Source organism: Mizuhopecten yessoensis, unplaced genomic scaffold (assembly GCF_002113885.1).
Source record: "Mizuhopecten yessoensis strain PY_sf001 unplaced genomic scaffold, ASM211388v2 scaffold10953, whole genome shotgun sequence".
NCBI classification, from domain to species: domain Eukaryota; kingdom Metazoa; phylum Mollusca; class Bivalvia; order Pectinida; family Pectinidae; genus Mizuhopecten; species Mizuhopecten yessoensis.
Window position 1 is genome coordinate 674029 of NW_018408804.1, and position 17494 is coordinate 691522.

At 34.2% G+C, this 17494-nt stretch overlaps 1 protein-coding gene across 5 annotated transcripts in view; it reads left to right on the plus strand.

The window, feature by feature from the left end:
* The window catches only part of LOC110464065 (homeobox protein cut-like 1), a 123619-nt gene that overhangs the window by 67245 nt on the left and 38880 nt on the right, over positions 1-17494 (plus strand). For 4 of the 5 annotated variants that reach the window (XR_002464464.1, XM_021519087.1, XM_021519089.1 and 1 more), the window contains exons 6-7: positions 636-768; positions 3890-3956. Coding sequence is in view for 3 of the 5 variants with exons in the window: in XM_021519087.1 (XP_021374762.1) it covers positions 636-768; positions 3890-3956 (200 nt within the window). In the remaining 2 variants the exon portion in view is untranslated. Of the gene's footprint in view, positions 1-635; positions 769-3218; positions 3744-3889; positions 3957-17494 lie in introns of those variants that run through there. The other variant, XM_021519090.1, reaches the window with a different exon arrangement.

Genomic DNA, 17494 nt, shown 5'->3' on the forward strand with positions numbered 1-17494 from the left:
ATAGTAGATGGTGATGACAATTGATGATGATGATGACAGTAGATGATGATGATGATGATGATGATGATGATGATGACAGTAGATGATGATGAGAGTAGATGAAAATGATAACAGTAGATAAGTTAGATGATGATGGCAGTAGATGAGGTAGATGATGATGGCAGTAGATGATGATGATGATGACAGTAGATGAGGTAGATGATGATGGCAGTAGATGAGGTAGATGATGATGGCAGTAGATGATGGTGACAGTAGATGATGATGGCAGTAGATGAGGTAGATGATGGTGGCAGTAGATGATGATGATGATGATGATGATGATGATGATGATGATGATGATGATGATGACAGTAGATGATGATGATGATGATGATGATGATGGTGGCAGAAGATGAGGTAGATGATGATGACAGTAGATGATGATGACAGTAGATGATGATGGCAGTAGATGAGGTAGATGATGATGGCAGTATATGATGATGACAGTAGATGAGGTAGATGATGATGGCAGTAGATGAGGTAGATGATTATGGCAGTAGATGATGATGATGATGGTGACGGTAGATGATGATGGCAGAAGATGAGGTAGATGATGATGACAGTAGATCAGTGTAGGTGACTGTTTTGTGTTCCAGACGAGGACCAAAGAGAAGGAGAGGGAGTTACAGAGGAACTTTGCAGACAAGGAGCGGCAACTACAAGAGAGTCAGTTGTCTGTGGCACGCAAACTCGGTGAAGCAGAACAGAAGGTGTCCACTCTCCATGCATGTAAGTCAACGGTCCGGTCAATCAGACCAGCCAGAATTGTTAAGTGGTCACGTATCCTCCCTAATATAATTGTCTGGGTCTATATTAGCCACATTTGTGGCAGGGAGGCCACATTTTGTTGCTATTGCATGCCACACTTGGACATTAATAAATGTGAACTGTGCAGTTTGTTTGAAGGTTTTGCTATAACTAATTATAAGGTCATGACGATAACAGATGTATGTGTAGATATTGACAGTCTGGGCAACACCCAGGTCTAGATAAGCCACATTTGTTGCAAAGATGCCACATTTGGTAGCGACTGTCTGCCACACTGAGAGGTTGACAGTTTCTGGTAGTCCACCCTTTGTCATGTGGACTGTGTAGGGACTGTCAGCGTGGTTTCCCTGTCCTGTCTCCCAGCCATCACACATACTCTCCGATTGTGTGTGGGTTAATGTATTAGGTGTGTGTTATGCCTTTTGAAAGTATTTTGTCGTTTAATATTTGACAAAGTACTACATAAGGACTCAAACTGTGTGTAACATTTTTTGCTCTGTGTGTGTGCCTCGGCTTGCTAACGACAGCTCAGTAGACAAATCAGAAGCATACACAACACAGGCACAACCATAACGAGTTACCGTGAGCACTGAAACCATAGATAGCTTTTGTCTGTGATGAATGCCACGGCAATGATTGATACTGAAATTAAACCCAATCAAATGTCATTTGCAGATTTGCGGAAATTAATCTAATTTTTTTGCCCTATGCTGCCTAAAACTAGTAAATTACCCGGGATTACATTCTTTCGAGCTATTTAAAATCGGTGTGTTCAGAGATGTGCTGGTTTAGATCTAGGTATAGCCGGAATGTGGTTTTGTGGCACTGGAAGGGAACTTTGATTTATCTGGCTGTATAGATCAATATCACATCTGTTGCCCGTTTTACTGATGATTATGAAAATCAATTTACATCACTTATCATGTGCAGGGCTGGGGCCTGACATTTAGGGATGCTTCGAGTACAGTCATTACTCGTGTTTGTAGATCTAGGCCTGTACTTATCAAAACTTCTCCGTCTCTTGTATCACCCATCCAAAATAAACCACAACTCCATTCCTGGCGTAACAATCATTTATATATATACCTCAAAATTGGGGACGAGTAATGCAGACTTTTGTGAAAATTGATAATTAAAAAACAAGTTGTGCAATCGTTTTAGATATTATCGGATTCTATGGAGGTATTTTATGTTTCAATTTACCTGCACTTAAAAATGGATGCCGGAATTTTCTCCGCTCAATAATGCATCATTATCTTCACACAGAAGTCATTATTGTGTATTTTGAAATAAGTAGCTTCTAAATGTGCAGCGCCTGGTCGTTTTCTAGCCCTGATTGGTTTAGATGTTAGCTTAGTGTCACTGAAGGAAAATATTTGTTGAAATCTTTTGAAAATTTCCAACTAATGTTGTGGTTTTAGCCTTTGGATAATGATAGCAACAAGTACTTTGTCAGGGACTTTCGTTATATCTGGTGATGTGGTCATTAAACAGTTTGAGTTTTCTTGATGCTGAGCTGAGGAGACTTTGAACAAAGAGAGTAGCCGTTTTCAGTGTCTGCCTTGTGTACTTTGGTACTTACTCAGGGCTGCCTTACTCCCGTATCACATCATTGTTGTTATAATATTGATGTTCTTTTTATCAAGTGTTGATGATATTTTCTCTGCAATCCGTTATTTGATATAAAGATTGCCGGTTATGATAACAATTAGAACTTTGTCTGGTCCTCCATTCAAGTCGAACATTAGCTTGTTATCTTATGTCTCGTAAAATAACTCCATCGTTTTACAATCGTCTAACAGACTAGGAAACACTTAATGATCCATTAGAATGTCAATAATCCAACAAGCTGCACATTGTACTTCATTTATAAATTATGAAGTCTCCAATAGGCCTTCGCTAGAGGGTGGGGGTAATCTGTTTTCAGGGTAGGGTTATTTTAGAGGGTTGAGGTTTTCAGGGAATGTGTAGTATTGGAGGTGTAGGGGGGTTGTGTTTTGAGGGTAGGGGTATTTTAGAGGGTTGAGGTTTTCAGGGAATGTGTAGTATTTGAGGGTAGGGGTATTTTAGAGGGTTGAGATTTTGTGTTCCGAGGGTAGGGGTATGGTAGGAACCTCTGTGTTTCTAGATGTGGATATAGGGTAGGGATACAGTGGGGAGGGGAACTAGGGGTGGGGATACAGTTGGGAGGAGACCAAGGGGTGGGGACAGAGTTTGGATGACCAGTGGGGAGGGGACCTAAGGGTGGGGATACAGTGGGGAGGGGAATTAGGGGTGGGGACAGTGTTTTGGTGACCATTGGGGAGGGGAACTAGGGGTGGGGACAGTATTTGGGGGACCATTGGGGAGGGGACAGTATTTGGGTGACCAGTCAATGTAAGATGAAATGGTGGATCATTTATTACACATATACATGTCACTTTGCCTGTCTCTCTACATGACACGATGACAGTCTAATAGAAATTTTATGGGCTAGCAATGAATTAATGTGTGTACGCTGTTGTAACACTGGGCCAGGCAGGATTAGCTATCAACAGTTCGGTGGTGGTATAAGGTGCATCACCAAATGCAGACGCAACCTTACCTCTGGTGATCCACACACCGGGCCTAATTATCCGCGAGACATACCGTGATTAAGTACCACTGAAACACTGCCGATTAATATGATCATTTTCTACCAACTTTCACCATGGATGCCCTTTGAACTTAGGCTTATCTGGTAGTTCAGCAGTAATTACTTGACTTTTTTAAGACTTTCTTTCCTTAGCTTGCATTGTCTTTGATCCATAGCATTAGTGAAAATCAGCATTTGTAGGGAAGATACACAGCTAGGTGTATCTGAGGATCGCTGACTTCCCTGTCCGTGTTCTTGTCGTCGTGTCAGTGACAGTTCTGTGACAAACATCGATGTCTGGAGTAACGGTTCACATTGTCAGGTAAACATGAAATTCTCTACTGAAATCCCCTACAGAACTGTTCAGTGTGCTGACCGCTGTGTAATGTAAAACTGGAGGATGATTATTGGTTTTAGTAGGACTTGTTGACCTGTAGCTCTGACAGGCTGTGTCCTTTATCATTACAGCTTTGGAACATGTACAACAGGAGCTGTTTGAAGTCAAGTCCAAGTACGATGAGACGACGTCCGCAAAGTAAGTCGTTTACAACACTCGCATTACGTCACTCAACTTTTTCAATTTCCAGTTAAAATGATCTTTTTATTGACCAGTTAAGACAATGTCATTATTGTCCAGTTAAAATGTCACACTTTACCTATGCTCTTGTGTTATTCTGTAGATACAGATACCCCCCCCCNACAAACAAACACTTGGTTACAATTTACGTTATGTTAGTTTGTAATTTTATATTATGGACGACTGATAAAAGGTCAAGTATCTTGTTGTGAATGTATAAAAGGGGAACAAAATAAAAATTGATCAATGAAACATTCAATAAAAAAATGACCAAAAACTCGGATACTGTCCAGGGGTTCATAGCATCTTACTCTAAAGGTACTGTCTGCTAAATCTGAATCTGCCAAAAAAAAGTGTATTACCCTTTTCCAGTTGTCTCTAAAAATTAGAGTTGTGTATGTTATAGATTGTCCAGATGTGCTTTACATTGTTTTATATATGATCCAAGTGACCTCGTTTACCAGAAAAACGACGACATTATAAACTGATTGTCAAAATGGTGTACAAAAGATTGTTTTATTTCGTAGATACTTCCAAATAATGTATCAGTTTGGGTCCGGTCATGGACCATCTATGTAAGTGTCTACCGCTGGTGTCGGTACCTCGATCGTATAATCGATAGTAAGACTAGCTCAGCAGCAATAAACTATTATCCTTAGGTATTCTTTTGTAAAACTGGCACAATAAACTACTGTTTCCTCAAAACCATGGTGACCCAGTTTTTTGAGCCCCCCAAAATAATGCTAGTGTCAAGATTTGCATTCGGTTAGTATTTTTTAAGGGAATCATTAAGGAAGACATATGTTTCCTGTTACCAGCGACTCAAATGTTCACATGCTACAGGAAGTGATTTTAATGATTGTCGTAGGAAACATCCAAACAACGGTACAAAAATGATTGCGCTGATCCCGGTTTTACATAATTCGTCAGCAACATCCATCAGATTTTACACTGGAATCAAGTAGTTTTGTTAACGTCGGAAAAATTAGGGAATCAATTCCATTCATAATATGTTATTTCAACCTTGGCAATAACCAATCACAATTTCTTAAAAAAAAAAAAGATATATTAAATTTATATACATAAAATCATGCTGCGTCAATATGTTAGAACTGGGAAATAAGTCTGATATCTATTTTTTGTGCTACATGTGACTTTGAAGTAATAACATTTGTAAGACTAACATGACATAAACTAGCTGTTTTACAGAATTGTTTGATATAACAGATTGATTTTAACTTTATTTTTAAAGAAAATGTGAGTATGGGAAAATCTTACAAAGGTCAAAACTGATCACATTCGAGTTTTTATAGCAAGTTCATTGGAAAGTTTTTGACATATGTAATTGTCACACTTCAATATTTCTTGGATTGTGTTCTAATGGATACAGGTTAAGCATCGTGTATACAGGATGTAAGTGGTACAGACCTACCTCCAGTCAACCAGTGGTGTTATATATCAAATTAACAAGAAAACGGGGACTTCTCTATTAAGTCTTGGGACAATGGGAGTCAACAAATTAGTATTTTCTATGTTTGGAATCAATACAATTAGTATTTTCTATGTTTGGAATCAATACAATTAGTATTTTATATATTGGGAAGTAATACAATTAATATTTTATATATTGGGAATCAATACAATTAGTATTTTCTATATTGGAAATCAATACAATTAGTATTTTCTATATTGGGAATCAATAAAATTAGTATTTTATATATTGGGAATCAATACAATTAGTATTTTCTATGTTTGGAATCAATACAATTAATATTTTCTATATTGGAAAATACTAATTGTATTTATACCCAATATATAAAAAATACAATTAGTATTATCTATATTGGAAATCAATACAATTACTATTTTCTATATTGGGAATAAATAAAATTAGTATTTTCTATGTTTGGAATCAATACAATTAGTGTTTTATATATTTGGAATCAATACAATTAATATTTTCTATATTGGAAGTCAATACAATTAGTATTTTCCAATATAGAAAATACTAATTTTATTGATTTCCAATATATAAAATACTCATTGTATTGATACCCAATATATAAAAAATACAATTAGTATTTTATATATTTGGAATCAATACAATTAGTATTTTTTATATATTGGGTATCAATACAATTAGTATTTTCTATATTGGAAATCAATACAATTAGTATTTTATATGTTGGAAATCAATACAATTAGTATTTTATATGTTGGAAATCAATAAAATTAGTATTTTATATATTGGGAATCAAAACAATTAGTATTTTATATATTGGGAATCAATCCAATTAGTATTTTTTATATATTGGGAATCAATACAATTAATATTTTCTATATTGGGAATCAATACAATTAGTATTTTCTATATTGGGAATCAATACAATTAGTATTTTATATATTGGAAATCAATACAATTAGTATTTTATATGTTGGAAATCAATAAAATTAGTATTTTATATATTGGGAAACAATACAATTAGTATTTTATATATTGGGAATCAATACAATTAGTATTTTATATATTTGGAATCAATACAATTAGTATTTTATATGTTGGAAATCAATAAAATTAGTATTTTATATATTGGGAATCAATACAATTAGTATTTTATATATTGGGAATCAATACAATTAGTATTTTATATATTGGGAATCAATACAATTAGTATTTTATATATTGGGAATCAATACAATTAGTATTTTATATATTGGGAATCAATACAATTAGTATTTTATATATTGGGAATCAATACAATTAGTATTTTATATATTGGGAATCAATACAATTAGTATTTTATATATTGGGAATCAATACAATTAGTATTTTATATATTGGGAATCAATACAATTAGTATTTTATATATTGGGAATCAATACAATTAGTATTTTATATATTGGGAATCAATACAATTAGTATTTTATATATTGGGAATCAATACAATTAGTATTTTATATATTGGGAATCAATACAATTAGTATTTTATATATTGGGAATCAATACAATTAGTATTTTATATATTGGGAATCAATACAATTAGTATTTTATATATTGGGAATCAATACAATTAGTATTTTATATATTGGGAATCAATACAATTAGTATTTTATATATTGGGAATCAATACAATTAGTATTTTATATATTGGGAATCAATACAATTAGTATTTTATATATTGGGAATCAATACAATTAGTATTTTATATATTGGGAATCAATACAATTAGTATTTTATATATTGGGAATCAATACAATTAGTATTTTATATATTGGGAATCAATACAATTAGTATTTTATATATTGGGAATCAATACAATTAGTATTTTATATATTGGGAATCAATACAATTAGTATTTTATATATTGGGAATCAATACAATTAGTATTTTATATATTGGGAATCAATACAATTAGTATTTTATATATTGGGAATCAATACAATTAGTATTTTATATATTGGGAATCAATACAATTAGTATTTTATATATTGGGAATCAATACAATTAGTATTTTATATATTGGGAATCAATACAATTAGTATTTTATATATTGGGAATCAATACAATTAGTATTTTATATATTGGGAATCAATACAATTAGTATTTTATATATTGGGAATCAATACAATTAGTATTTTATATATTGGGAATCAATACAATTAGTATTTTATATATTGGGAATCAATACAATTAGTATTTTATATATTGGGAATCAATACAATTAGTATTTTATATATTGGGAATCAATACAATTAGTATTTTATATATTGGGAATCAATACAATTAGTATTTTATATATTGGGAATCAATACAATTAGTATTTTATATATTGGGAATCAATACAATTAGTATTTTATATATTGGGAATCAATACAATTAGTATTTTATATATTGGGAATCAATACAATTAGTATTTTATATATTGGGAATCAATACAATTAGTATTTTATATATTGGGAATCAATACAATTAGTATTTTATATATTGGGAATCAATACAATTAGTATTTTATATATTGGGAATCAATACAATTAGTATTTTATATATTGGGAATCAATACAATTAGTATTTTATATATTGGGAATCAATACAATTAGTATTTTATATATTGGGAATCAATACAATTAGTATTTTATATATTGGGAATCAATACAATTAGTATTTTATATATTGGGAATCAATACAATTAGTATTTTATATATTGGGAATCAATACAATTAGTATTTTATATATTGGGAATCAATACAATTAGTATTTTATATATTGGGAATCAATACAATTAGTATTTTATATATTGGGAATCAATACAATTAGTATTTTATATATTGGGAATCAATACAATTAGTATTTTATATATTGGGAATCAATACAATTAGTATTTTATATATTGGGAATCAATACAATTAGTATTTTATATATTGGGAATCAATACAATTAGTATTTTCTATATAAGGAAGCAATACAATTAGTATTTTATATGTTGGGAATCAATACAATTAGTATTTTATATATTGGGAATCAATACAATTAGTATTTTCTATATTGGGAATCAATACAATTAGTATTTTATATATTGGGAATCAATACAATTAGTATTTTATATATTGGGAATCAATAGAATTAATATTTTATATATTGGGAATCAATGCAATTAGTATATTATATATTGGGAATCAATACAATTAGTATTTTCTATATTGGGAATCCATACAATTAGTATTTTCGATATAAAAATGACCTGTCTATACAGACCACATGTCCTTCAATACAATTAGTATTTTCGATATAAAAATGACCTGTCTATACAGACCACATGTCCTTCAATACAATTAGTATTTTAAATATTGGGAATCAATGCAATTAGTATATTATATATTGGGAATAAATAGAATTAATGTTTTATATATTGGGAATAAATAGAATTAATGTTTTATATATTGGGAATCAGTAGAATTAATATTTTATATATTTGGAATCAATACAATTGGTATTTTCTATATAAAAATGACCTGTCTATACAGACCACATGTCCTTCAATACAATTAGTATTTTATAAATTTGGAATCAATACAATTAGTATTTTATATATTGGGAATCAATACAATTAGTATTTTCTATATAAAAATGACCTGTCTATACAGACCACATGTCCTGACTTTGCTTCCTATTTTAATAAATCTTTTTACACAAAATTAAGGTGGATTTGTTTAGGGGAGGGGGGTGTCATAATAAATTAAAATGAAATTTCTGTAAAGTGCTGTCTCAGCATTTTTGGATAACAATGCTTCACTGAATTTACTCTCGCCATCAAAAACAAAATCTTGAACAAAAGTTAATAAACAACAAGAAAATAAAATCTATAAACACAACATCTATACTATATGAGGGCAAAGAAGATGATTATACGGCAGAATCTCTGGGCAGTAGTATCACCTATAAGGCAGGCTATAGCCCTGTGGGTTACATACTTTGTGTGGTCAGTAGCCCCCAGTCAGACGGTGACACTTCCACAGCTGATGATGTTTGTAGATGGTATCCTGTACACACCCTGCGTGTTGTTACTCCAGTATTTTTCTGACCCATTATGTACAGGGATTAGACGGCATTTGAATTATGATACTCAATGGAAAATCAATTTGTGATTATGTAAAATTACTCCTGATGTTTTCCGAGCCATTTAAAAGTCATTTTATTCATTGTGAAGTGTAAATGATTGTAGGGAATGTTTAGGATGGGGTTATTGTGAAGTGTAATGGTTGTAGGGAATGTTTAGGATGGGGTTATTGTGAAGTGTAATGGTTGTAGGGACTGTTTAGGATGGGGTTATTGTCAAGTGTAAATGGTTGTAGGGAATGTTTAGGATGGGGTTATTGTGAAGTGTAATGGTTGTAGGGAATGTTTAGGATGGGGTTATTGTCAAGTGTAAATGGTTGTAGGGACTGTTTAGGATGGGGCTAAACAAATAATTTGTACTTCAGTAAAAATCATTGACATTGTGAATCAATTTGCAGCTAAACATTTTTTCCTGGGAATCTTTTTCTTGTTATCTTTGTCTTTCCGTGCTACTGCGTGTCAGTTGGTGGGTTTTTTTCGTGTCCCTATCGTTTGGTGACGATGTGTTTAGTGACGGCCCCTTAAGGGAAGGCTGATCCGTTAATTGATCTTTCCAGAACATGGAATGCTATTCCTGAACTGAAAAATGATGGCTGTCACGGTGTGTCTGACAGACAGGTACACAGGGACACAGGTGATTGGGGATGGACAACACTAGATGGGGCTGGTTACCACGCTGATTTATGACTCGGCCATTGATACATGTCTCCTGGTCATTGATATATATGTCAGTCTCTGGTCAGTGTTCACCAATGCGTGACCTATTATTTCGTACTGTCTGGATAGGTTCAGTGATGTGTGTCTGGTGGTTTTGTCTTGTTTAGGGTCAGTGAAGCATATCTGGTGATTTTAGTTCTTTTAGAGATCACTGAAGCCTGTCAGGATCTGTCTATTGCAATTAAGGGTCAGTGAAGCATATCTTGTGGTTTCAGACCTATTAGAGGTCACTGAAGCATGTGGAGGTTTCAGACCTATTAGAGGTCATTGAAGCATATCTTGTGGTTTCAGACCTATTAGAGGTCAGTGAAGCATGTGTGGAGATTTCAGACCTATTAGGGGTCGGTGAGGCATGTGTTCTGATTTTATTACTGTTAAGGTCAGCAAAGCTATACTTTGTTGAGTTAATCCCTGTCAGGGGCTTGTAATCCATATTTGGAAGAATTGATCTATAGACTCCTGATTTGAGCTAATTATTGACTGTGGATATAGAGATAAAAATAAAAACAACAGATTTCTGTAACCCCCATGTCTTCACCCTGCTGGGTTTTAGGGGTTTATCCAGAAAACACATGTATTATAGCTATCAACATTTGTTAATAAGAACTGGTCATTGAAGCGTGGACCTATCGGCTATGACAATCGGTCATTAGGGAGTGATTTATCCGTAGTGATTTATCAGAGAAGTCCCCACCCTCCCCCTGACATCATGCCTCAGGGTTCCACCTGCCCCGGTCACATCAAACACTTTCCCTATTATGAATGATTTCTTGTCTGAGTGGCAAAATGTTTTCCGATTTACTACAAGCTTGGAGAAGCCCCGACACATCTGGTTTTACCTTTGTTCCGACATATTAATTCATCAAACTTCTACCTGGTCAGGTATATCGGACCCTAACGAGGTCTCCCGAGGCCAGGTAACGGCAGAGATACATCTCAACTCTGTCTAACCCTGCTCACCAAACACTCCCCAATATATTTTGTGTTTAACCGGACCAGGCATTTTGCCAAAACAATCGCAGCTCTGGGATCACAACGATTACCATCAATTTAGATATATTCTTGGAAAGTTTGGGACATCTGTCAGAATTTTTTTGATATTAAATGCAAATTCTCAGGTTGATAAATTAAGTTGTCACCTGTGAGAAAATCAGGGATGAAAATAACTAATAAATTGCTGTATATAAATTGTTTACGAGAGATTCACTTCATGTAAGTTCACCAGAAAACTTACTCCTGAAATAAAAAATAAAAATATTATCAATTCCATAGATAATATGTACCATGAGTTTTAAAAAAGTATCGTCTAGACCTTAATGAAAGTTTTGCGAATAAAACATACAGGCATTGATCTCCAAATATAACTCGCATGCATATATAGTGATTTACTTCCTTCAATCATTGCAAACAAAACAAACATTCCAAAGTTTTTATCAATTTATCAAAGAAACAGAGTAGCCATTATCTTGGTTTCCATGGCAATTTATATCTTTATTTAGCAACCAAGATTTTAGTTTGAAACAATTTTTAATATCAATTCAGTTTATAGCATAACTGTTCTGGATGACATTTAAATTTTAAAACCTTGGATTCTTTCAATATTGATACCAATATTATGAGTCAATATAATGTGTTTCCATGGCAACCTTAGGTTCAGAACGGGAGCTGATGATTTGGTATAACAAATGGGTTTTAAATAGTTTGATTGTTTTCAGTCTTTTCCTAGTTGATATTAGGAAACCATTTTGTATGTTACTTTGGAAACTTTGTTAAGTTTTATTAGGATATAAATGCATGGATGAATGGATATTTACCCATTTTAGATGCCATTTTAATGGCACCCTTAGTTAATCAATAGGAGATATAGCATTGATAGATGTTTGTAAAGTTCTGATTCTCCTTCTCTGGTATGTTAATGACAACAAGCCCAGATTTGGAGGCCATTTTGTGTGTTTCCGTGACGACAGGAAGGACAGCATGCACTCTCTAAACACATTGGGGCTGGCTATCCCACTCACTCCTAATTCCAGTATTTGGCAGGCAAGTTGTTTCAGTAACAAGGAGGAAACTTTGCCTAATTTTGTCTGGCAAGTTTGGTGCAAAGTAACTGTGAAAGTTGTTAGTTCTTCATCCCGGGGCCATTAGTGAAAATAAGGTTTACATACACTTTCTACCAATCCTTCACAATTCCCTGGTCTTGTAGTTGACTATGAACATATTATCCTGCTGATTATAATATCTATAGATAAAAGAACACCGTCTCATTGATGGTTTGATTCACTCAAAGACGGCATCGAGTTGTCTAAATTGGATTAGTTTGTTAATTTTGTGGAGAAACAGAGAGGTGTAGCTGGTTAATTAGGACGCTGATTCAACATTCCTCTCGATCAATGTTTCATATTTCATATTCTGACAATAACTATGGTGAGAGGGCCAACTTCAGAGAACTCACACTTTCAGAAAATCTCATAAAACAAAAGAAGTGTATTATTTGTGCCAATTTGTAGCAGCTTCTTCCGTCAGGATATCACAGGTGCTAGGTGTTAAGTGAGCACACAGCTCTATTAAACTGTAACACTCCGATCAGCAGACCCAGGGATCAAATTGAGCGGTGTTTTAGGTTGTGACGAGGCTTAGTTTGTGCATTATTAAAACAGTTATCAGTAATCCTGTAAATGTAATGATGTCGACTTTGTCGGTATATTGACAAGATTAATCACACGCACTTGCGTCTTTGTGTCGGTAGAGCCTCTGTATAATGTAGAGGTTCGTCATAATCCTGGTCTGCACGAAGCTTGATCAGTCTATCATTAGGGGAGCTGGCTCCTATACCAACAGATTACTGGGCCAGAAGTGTTAAATAACTTACACATAGCAAATATAATGTTCACTATAACCAGGTATAATTGTAATCCCTCGTTTAAATCTATTTGATAAATTGAAATACCATATGGATTGTGTTTAATACGGATTTTGATCTAAATTTAAATGAGACATGTTTTATTTTTTATGTATTTGTTTTACTGTAGATATGTTAATTCTGACTTGGAGTTTCTTACTTTAAAAATTGGCTTCGATATAAATTCTAACTTATCTGTACATGTTCTAAGGTTTGATCAGCTGGTACGAGGGATTCGCGGTGTGGAGAACTTTCTATCACTTCTGAATTAGACTTTTGTAATGGAGAAGAAAGTTGGGTTAGAAATTCTGATGGAACTATATATGTAATATGTAAGACCCACAGAATGCCACCCCAAACCTGTGGTGATTCTGATTTGATGACAAGAATAAGCTTGTGTTGTGAGGCTATGTTTGGTAGGTGTAACTCGTAGTGTGTTAATTGTTATTTTAGGATTTGATATGACGTTCTTCCTTTATACTTTGTGTTTGACCATCCAGTGACCACTTCCTTATCAGTAATGACCAGTAGTGACCAGCAGACTGTCTATCGTTTCCTATCAATCACACGTTCAGAGCTGTCCCTATCCTACAGGGCTAAGGTCGACCACACAGTGTATTGGTCTGATGTTATTTAACTCATTAAGGCATTTACTCCGAGTATAGAGAACAACCATAGACACAGTAAACACTATTACCAACCAAGATGGCTTCAAATCTGTTTTAACAGTTGTTATAAACAAATAAATTAGCTCAGAAAGTTCCATATTTAGGGTGTCAGACACGGGTAATGACAAGTGGGGTGCCTTTGTTTAGACAGGTTTTCCCACAAACAACATATTTTATGTTTTGATTTTTTTCGCACTGGGACAGAGACGTGTCTTTATCGCACTCCATCAATAAAGTGGAACATCATTCTAAAACATAGTATTTGTTACATGGCAGCTTGGTTCTTCTCTGATCTGATACAGCACCATTTTGGTGGTAGGAGTTGTCTAACTTCCAAAACCAACCAGTTGAATAATAGAAATTATAAAATGTATTGGAAATATCAGGAATTTTACAAATCCCTTTTGGAGCTCTGATTTGAGCAGACAAAACTTACTTAAAGTAAGAATGGAAAAGGAAATGCGCTTCCCAGGGTGAATTTTTCAGTAGACATGTTTGTGTGTGATTTCAGTAGGTCCACCTCGTAGGTCCTGAGGGGTCGGTGATTAATGGAGTCTGCTAATCGTTTGTACACATGTATATAAGAAGCACTAGTTATGTCTGTAGCGATGACATCATGTTTTGGGTGAAATATTGTATTTCTGAAATGGTTGCATAAATATTAATGTAAATGGCACACGGACTGACCCAGTTACCATGGAGACGGTACTACCTCAGTCAAGTTGTGGTTTTACATCCTACACTATTACAAAAGGCATTAACTTCTGACAGTTAGCATATTTCAAACAAATTTTTGACAATGCTTACATTAATTTTTATTACTCGGTACAGTAAGACAGTTTCAGCGTTACAAATAAATATCTGTTTTAGTGGTCACATGATCTGTAGGTGTAACCTCTTACTTAATGTTAACTTGGAAGGGGCCACCAAAGGAACCAATATCCTAATATTTCAGTTTCACTAGATTTTATTGATAGAAAGACTTTGAAACGAAGCAAACAAGCCAGGTCTAAGTCTTCTTCGATATTTCACTTGACTAACATGTAACAATAGTTCAATACACAAACATTTATAAAGTTCAGCTTATAGTTAATTATTCAAATTAAATTTCAGTTCCATCACAATTTCTGTACATAAAAATGGAAAAAATCATTTATTTATTTTTTTGAGACATGATACTTTGTAAACAAATTAAGATAAGTTGGACTTAAAATTTTCAATGGGAGTTATGATATTGTCATTTTTGCTAAAATGAACTGCAAAACTGGCCTGTGTTTGTGACTGGTTTATGAGTTGTAATGGTATAGAATCAATATGTATGGTAATTTCCTAGAAACGTTCCTCAGGATTCAAGTGAGCGAACATTTTAAACAGGAACATTGTTTTTTTAAATTTCTTGATAGATTAACTTTTAACAAGCATTCATCTGCGTAATTGTGTCTTGTTTCTGAGAAAAGACAAAGAGAGAGATATGCGCAGTGCTGGAGCGATCAGGTATACATGTATATTATTGGAGGAGATGAGGTATTTGGCGTATAATTTATGCCTGGTTGGATATACAGTAAATGGCGGGCCGATAGTGACACGCGGCGCGGGGGTCGCCAGGTCAACCCGTGATAAATTGGCAGCCCTGTTTAATTGTCAAACCTGTCACATGATTATATTATTGAATTCCTGAACACACTAATGGGCGTTTATACCAGGTGTGGCCAAATGCCATCACATCCTGTTCTTATCTCTGTCCACAGTGACATCCTGTCTAGTCCGACCACTCGCTGACTTTTGCCCGACATGCTTGGTGTAAGCTAACCATCTCTTCCTAGATATCCTTATCCATCTAGTAGACTTCCTGTCTAGTCCGACCACTCGCCTACTTTTGCCTAACGTGTTCATGTTATGTATGTAGTATTTACTGATATAGAGAACTTTGATCAGTCAGCTATCTGTCTGTCGTGATCACTTGCTTATTTCGGCCTAACATGCTACACAATATACCGTTGATTGTGACCTATCGTTTATTTTGGCCTGATCTAATGGCAGTGAAAGAAACACAATTCTAAAAGAAAAATATGGGGAAAATGAATAAAAAAAAATGACAAGCCATTTTTGATGATTTTTTTTTTACTATCATTACACATGTTTTTCTGTGAGGAATTGCATTTTGATGTTCAGCAGTAGATCTTACTGGGTTTTTTTTTTTTTAATTTGTATTTTATATTATTTATTTGTGCTTAGGAACCATACTTATCAAACCTGCAATAACCTCCTGACCTGCCTCCACCCTCTGTCTCCACTCCTGCTTCCCCTGTGCCTGTGGCCTTACTAATAATCTCCCCGATGAGCCCAGAGTCTGGGACCTGCCCCACAACTTCATGGTGATGGAAGCCTAGGTTTATGTGTAGTCTTTGTTCAGAGTAACAGGTTTGTACAGGAGCTCCTGATCAGCAATCTGAGGACTCTGGCATCAGTGTGTCCCTCTCCTCCCCAATCTCCCTCCTCCCCTGCTACCATGTGGAAATGATTAAAGAGCACAGTTCTTGATAGGTGGCTAAAAATTCAAATTATATTACTATAAATCCTTGGCGTCAAAAGCAAGTAAGATCGAGTACAAAGCCATCAGCCGAGTGGTGGGAGGGGGTACGAGGGGGTCTAGGGGGTCGCAGCACTGGCTAATCAACGCTGCACTAATCATGTATGAGTAATCAATTATACTTGATCGGTAATCGTAAACACACTTACGTTTTGATACCAGTCCTCCGACATTGATCCTTCTGCTCAAAGTTTTTATTAGGTTAATGTGACTGTACCTGTTAGACGAATACATCCTTGATATATATATATAATGGTGCCTGACTGGGAGGAATACATCATTGGTATATATATATATATAATGGTCCCTGACTGGGAGAAATACATCATTGGTATATATATATATATACAATGGTCCCTGACTGGGAGAAATACATCATTGGTATATATATATATATACAATGGTCCCTGACTGGGAGAAATACATCATTGGTATATATATATATATACAATGGTCCCTGACTGGGAGAAATACATCATTGGTATATATATATATATACAATGGTCCCTGACTGGGAGAAATACATCATTGGTATATATATATATATACAATGGTCCCTGACTGGGAGAAATACATCATTGGTATATATATATATATACAATGGTCCCTGACTGGGAGAAATACATCATTGGTATATATATATATATACAATGGTCCCTGACTGGGAGAAATACATCATTGGTATATATATATATATACAATGGTCCCTGACTGGGAGAAATACATCATTGGTATATATATATATATACAATGGTCCCTGACTGGGAGAAATACATCATTGGTATATATATATATATACAATGGTCCCTGACTGGGAGAAATACATCATTGGTATATATATATATATACAATGGTCCCTGACTGGGAGAAATACATCATTGGTATATATATATATATATATATATAATGGTCCTTGACTGGGAGGAATACATCAATGATATATATATATATATAATGGTCCCTGACTGGGAGGAATACATCATTAGTATATATATATATATAATGGTC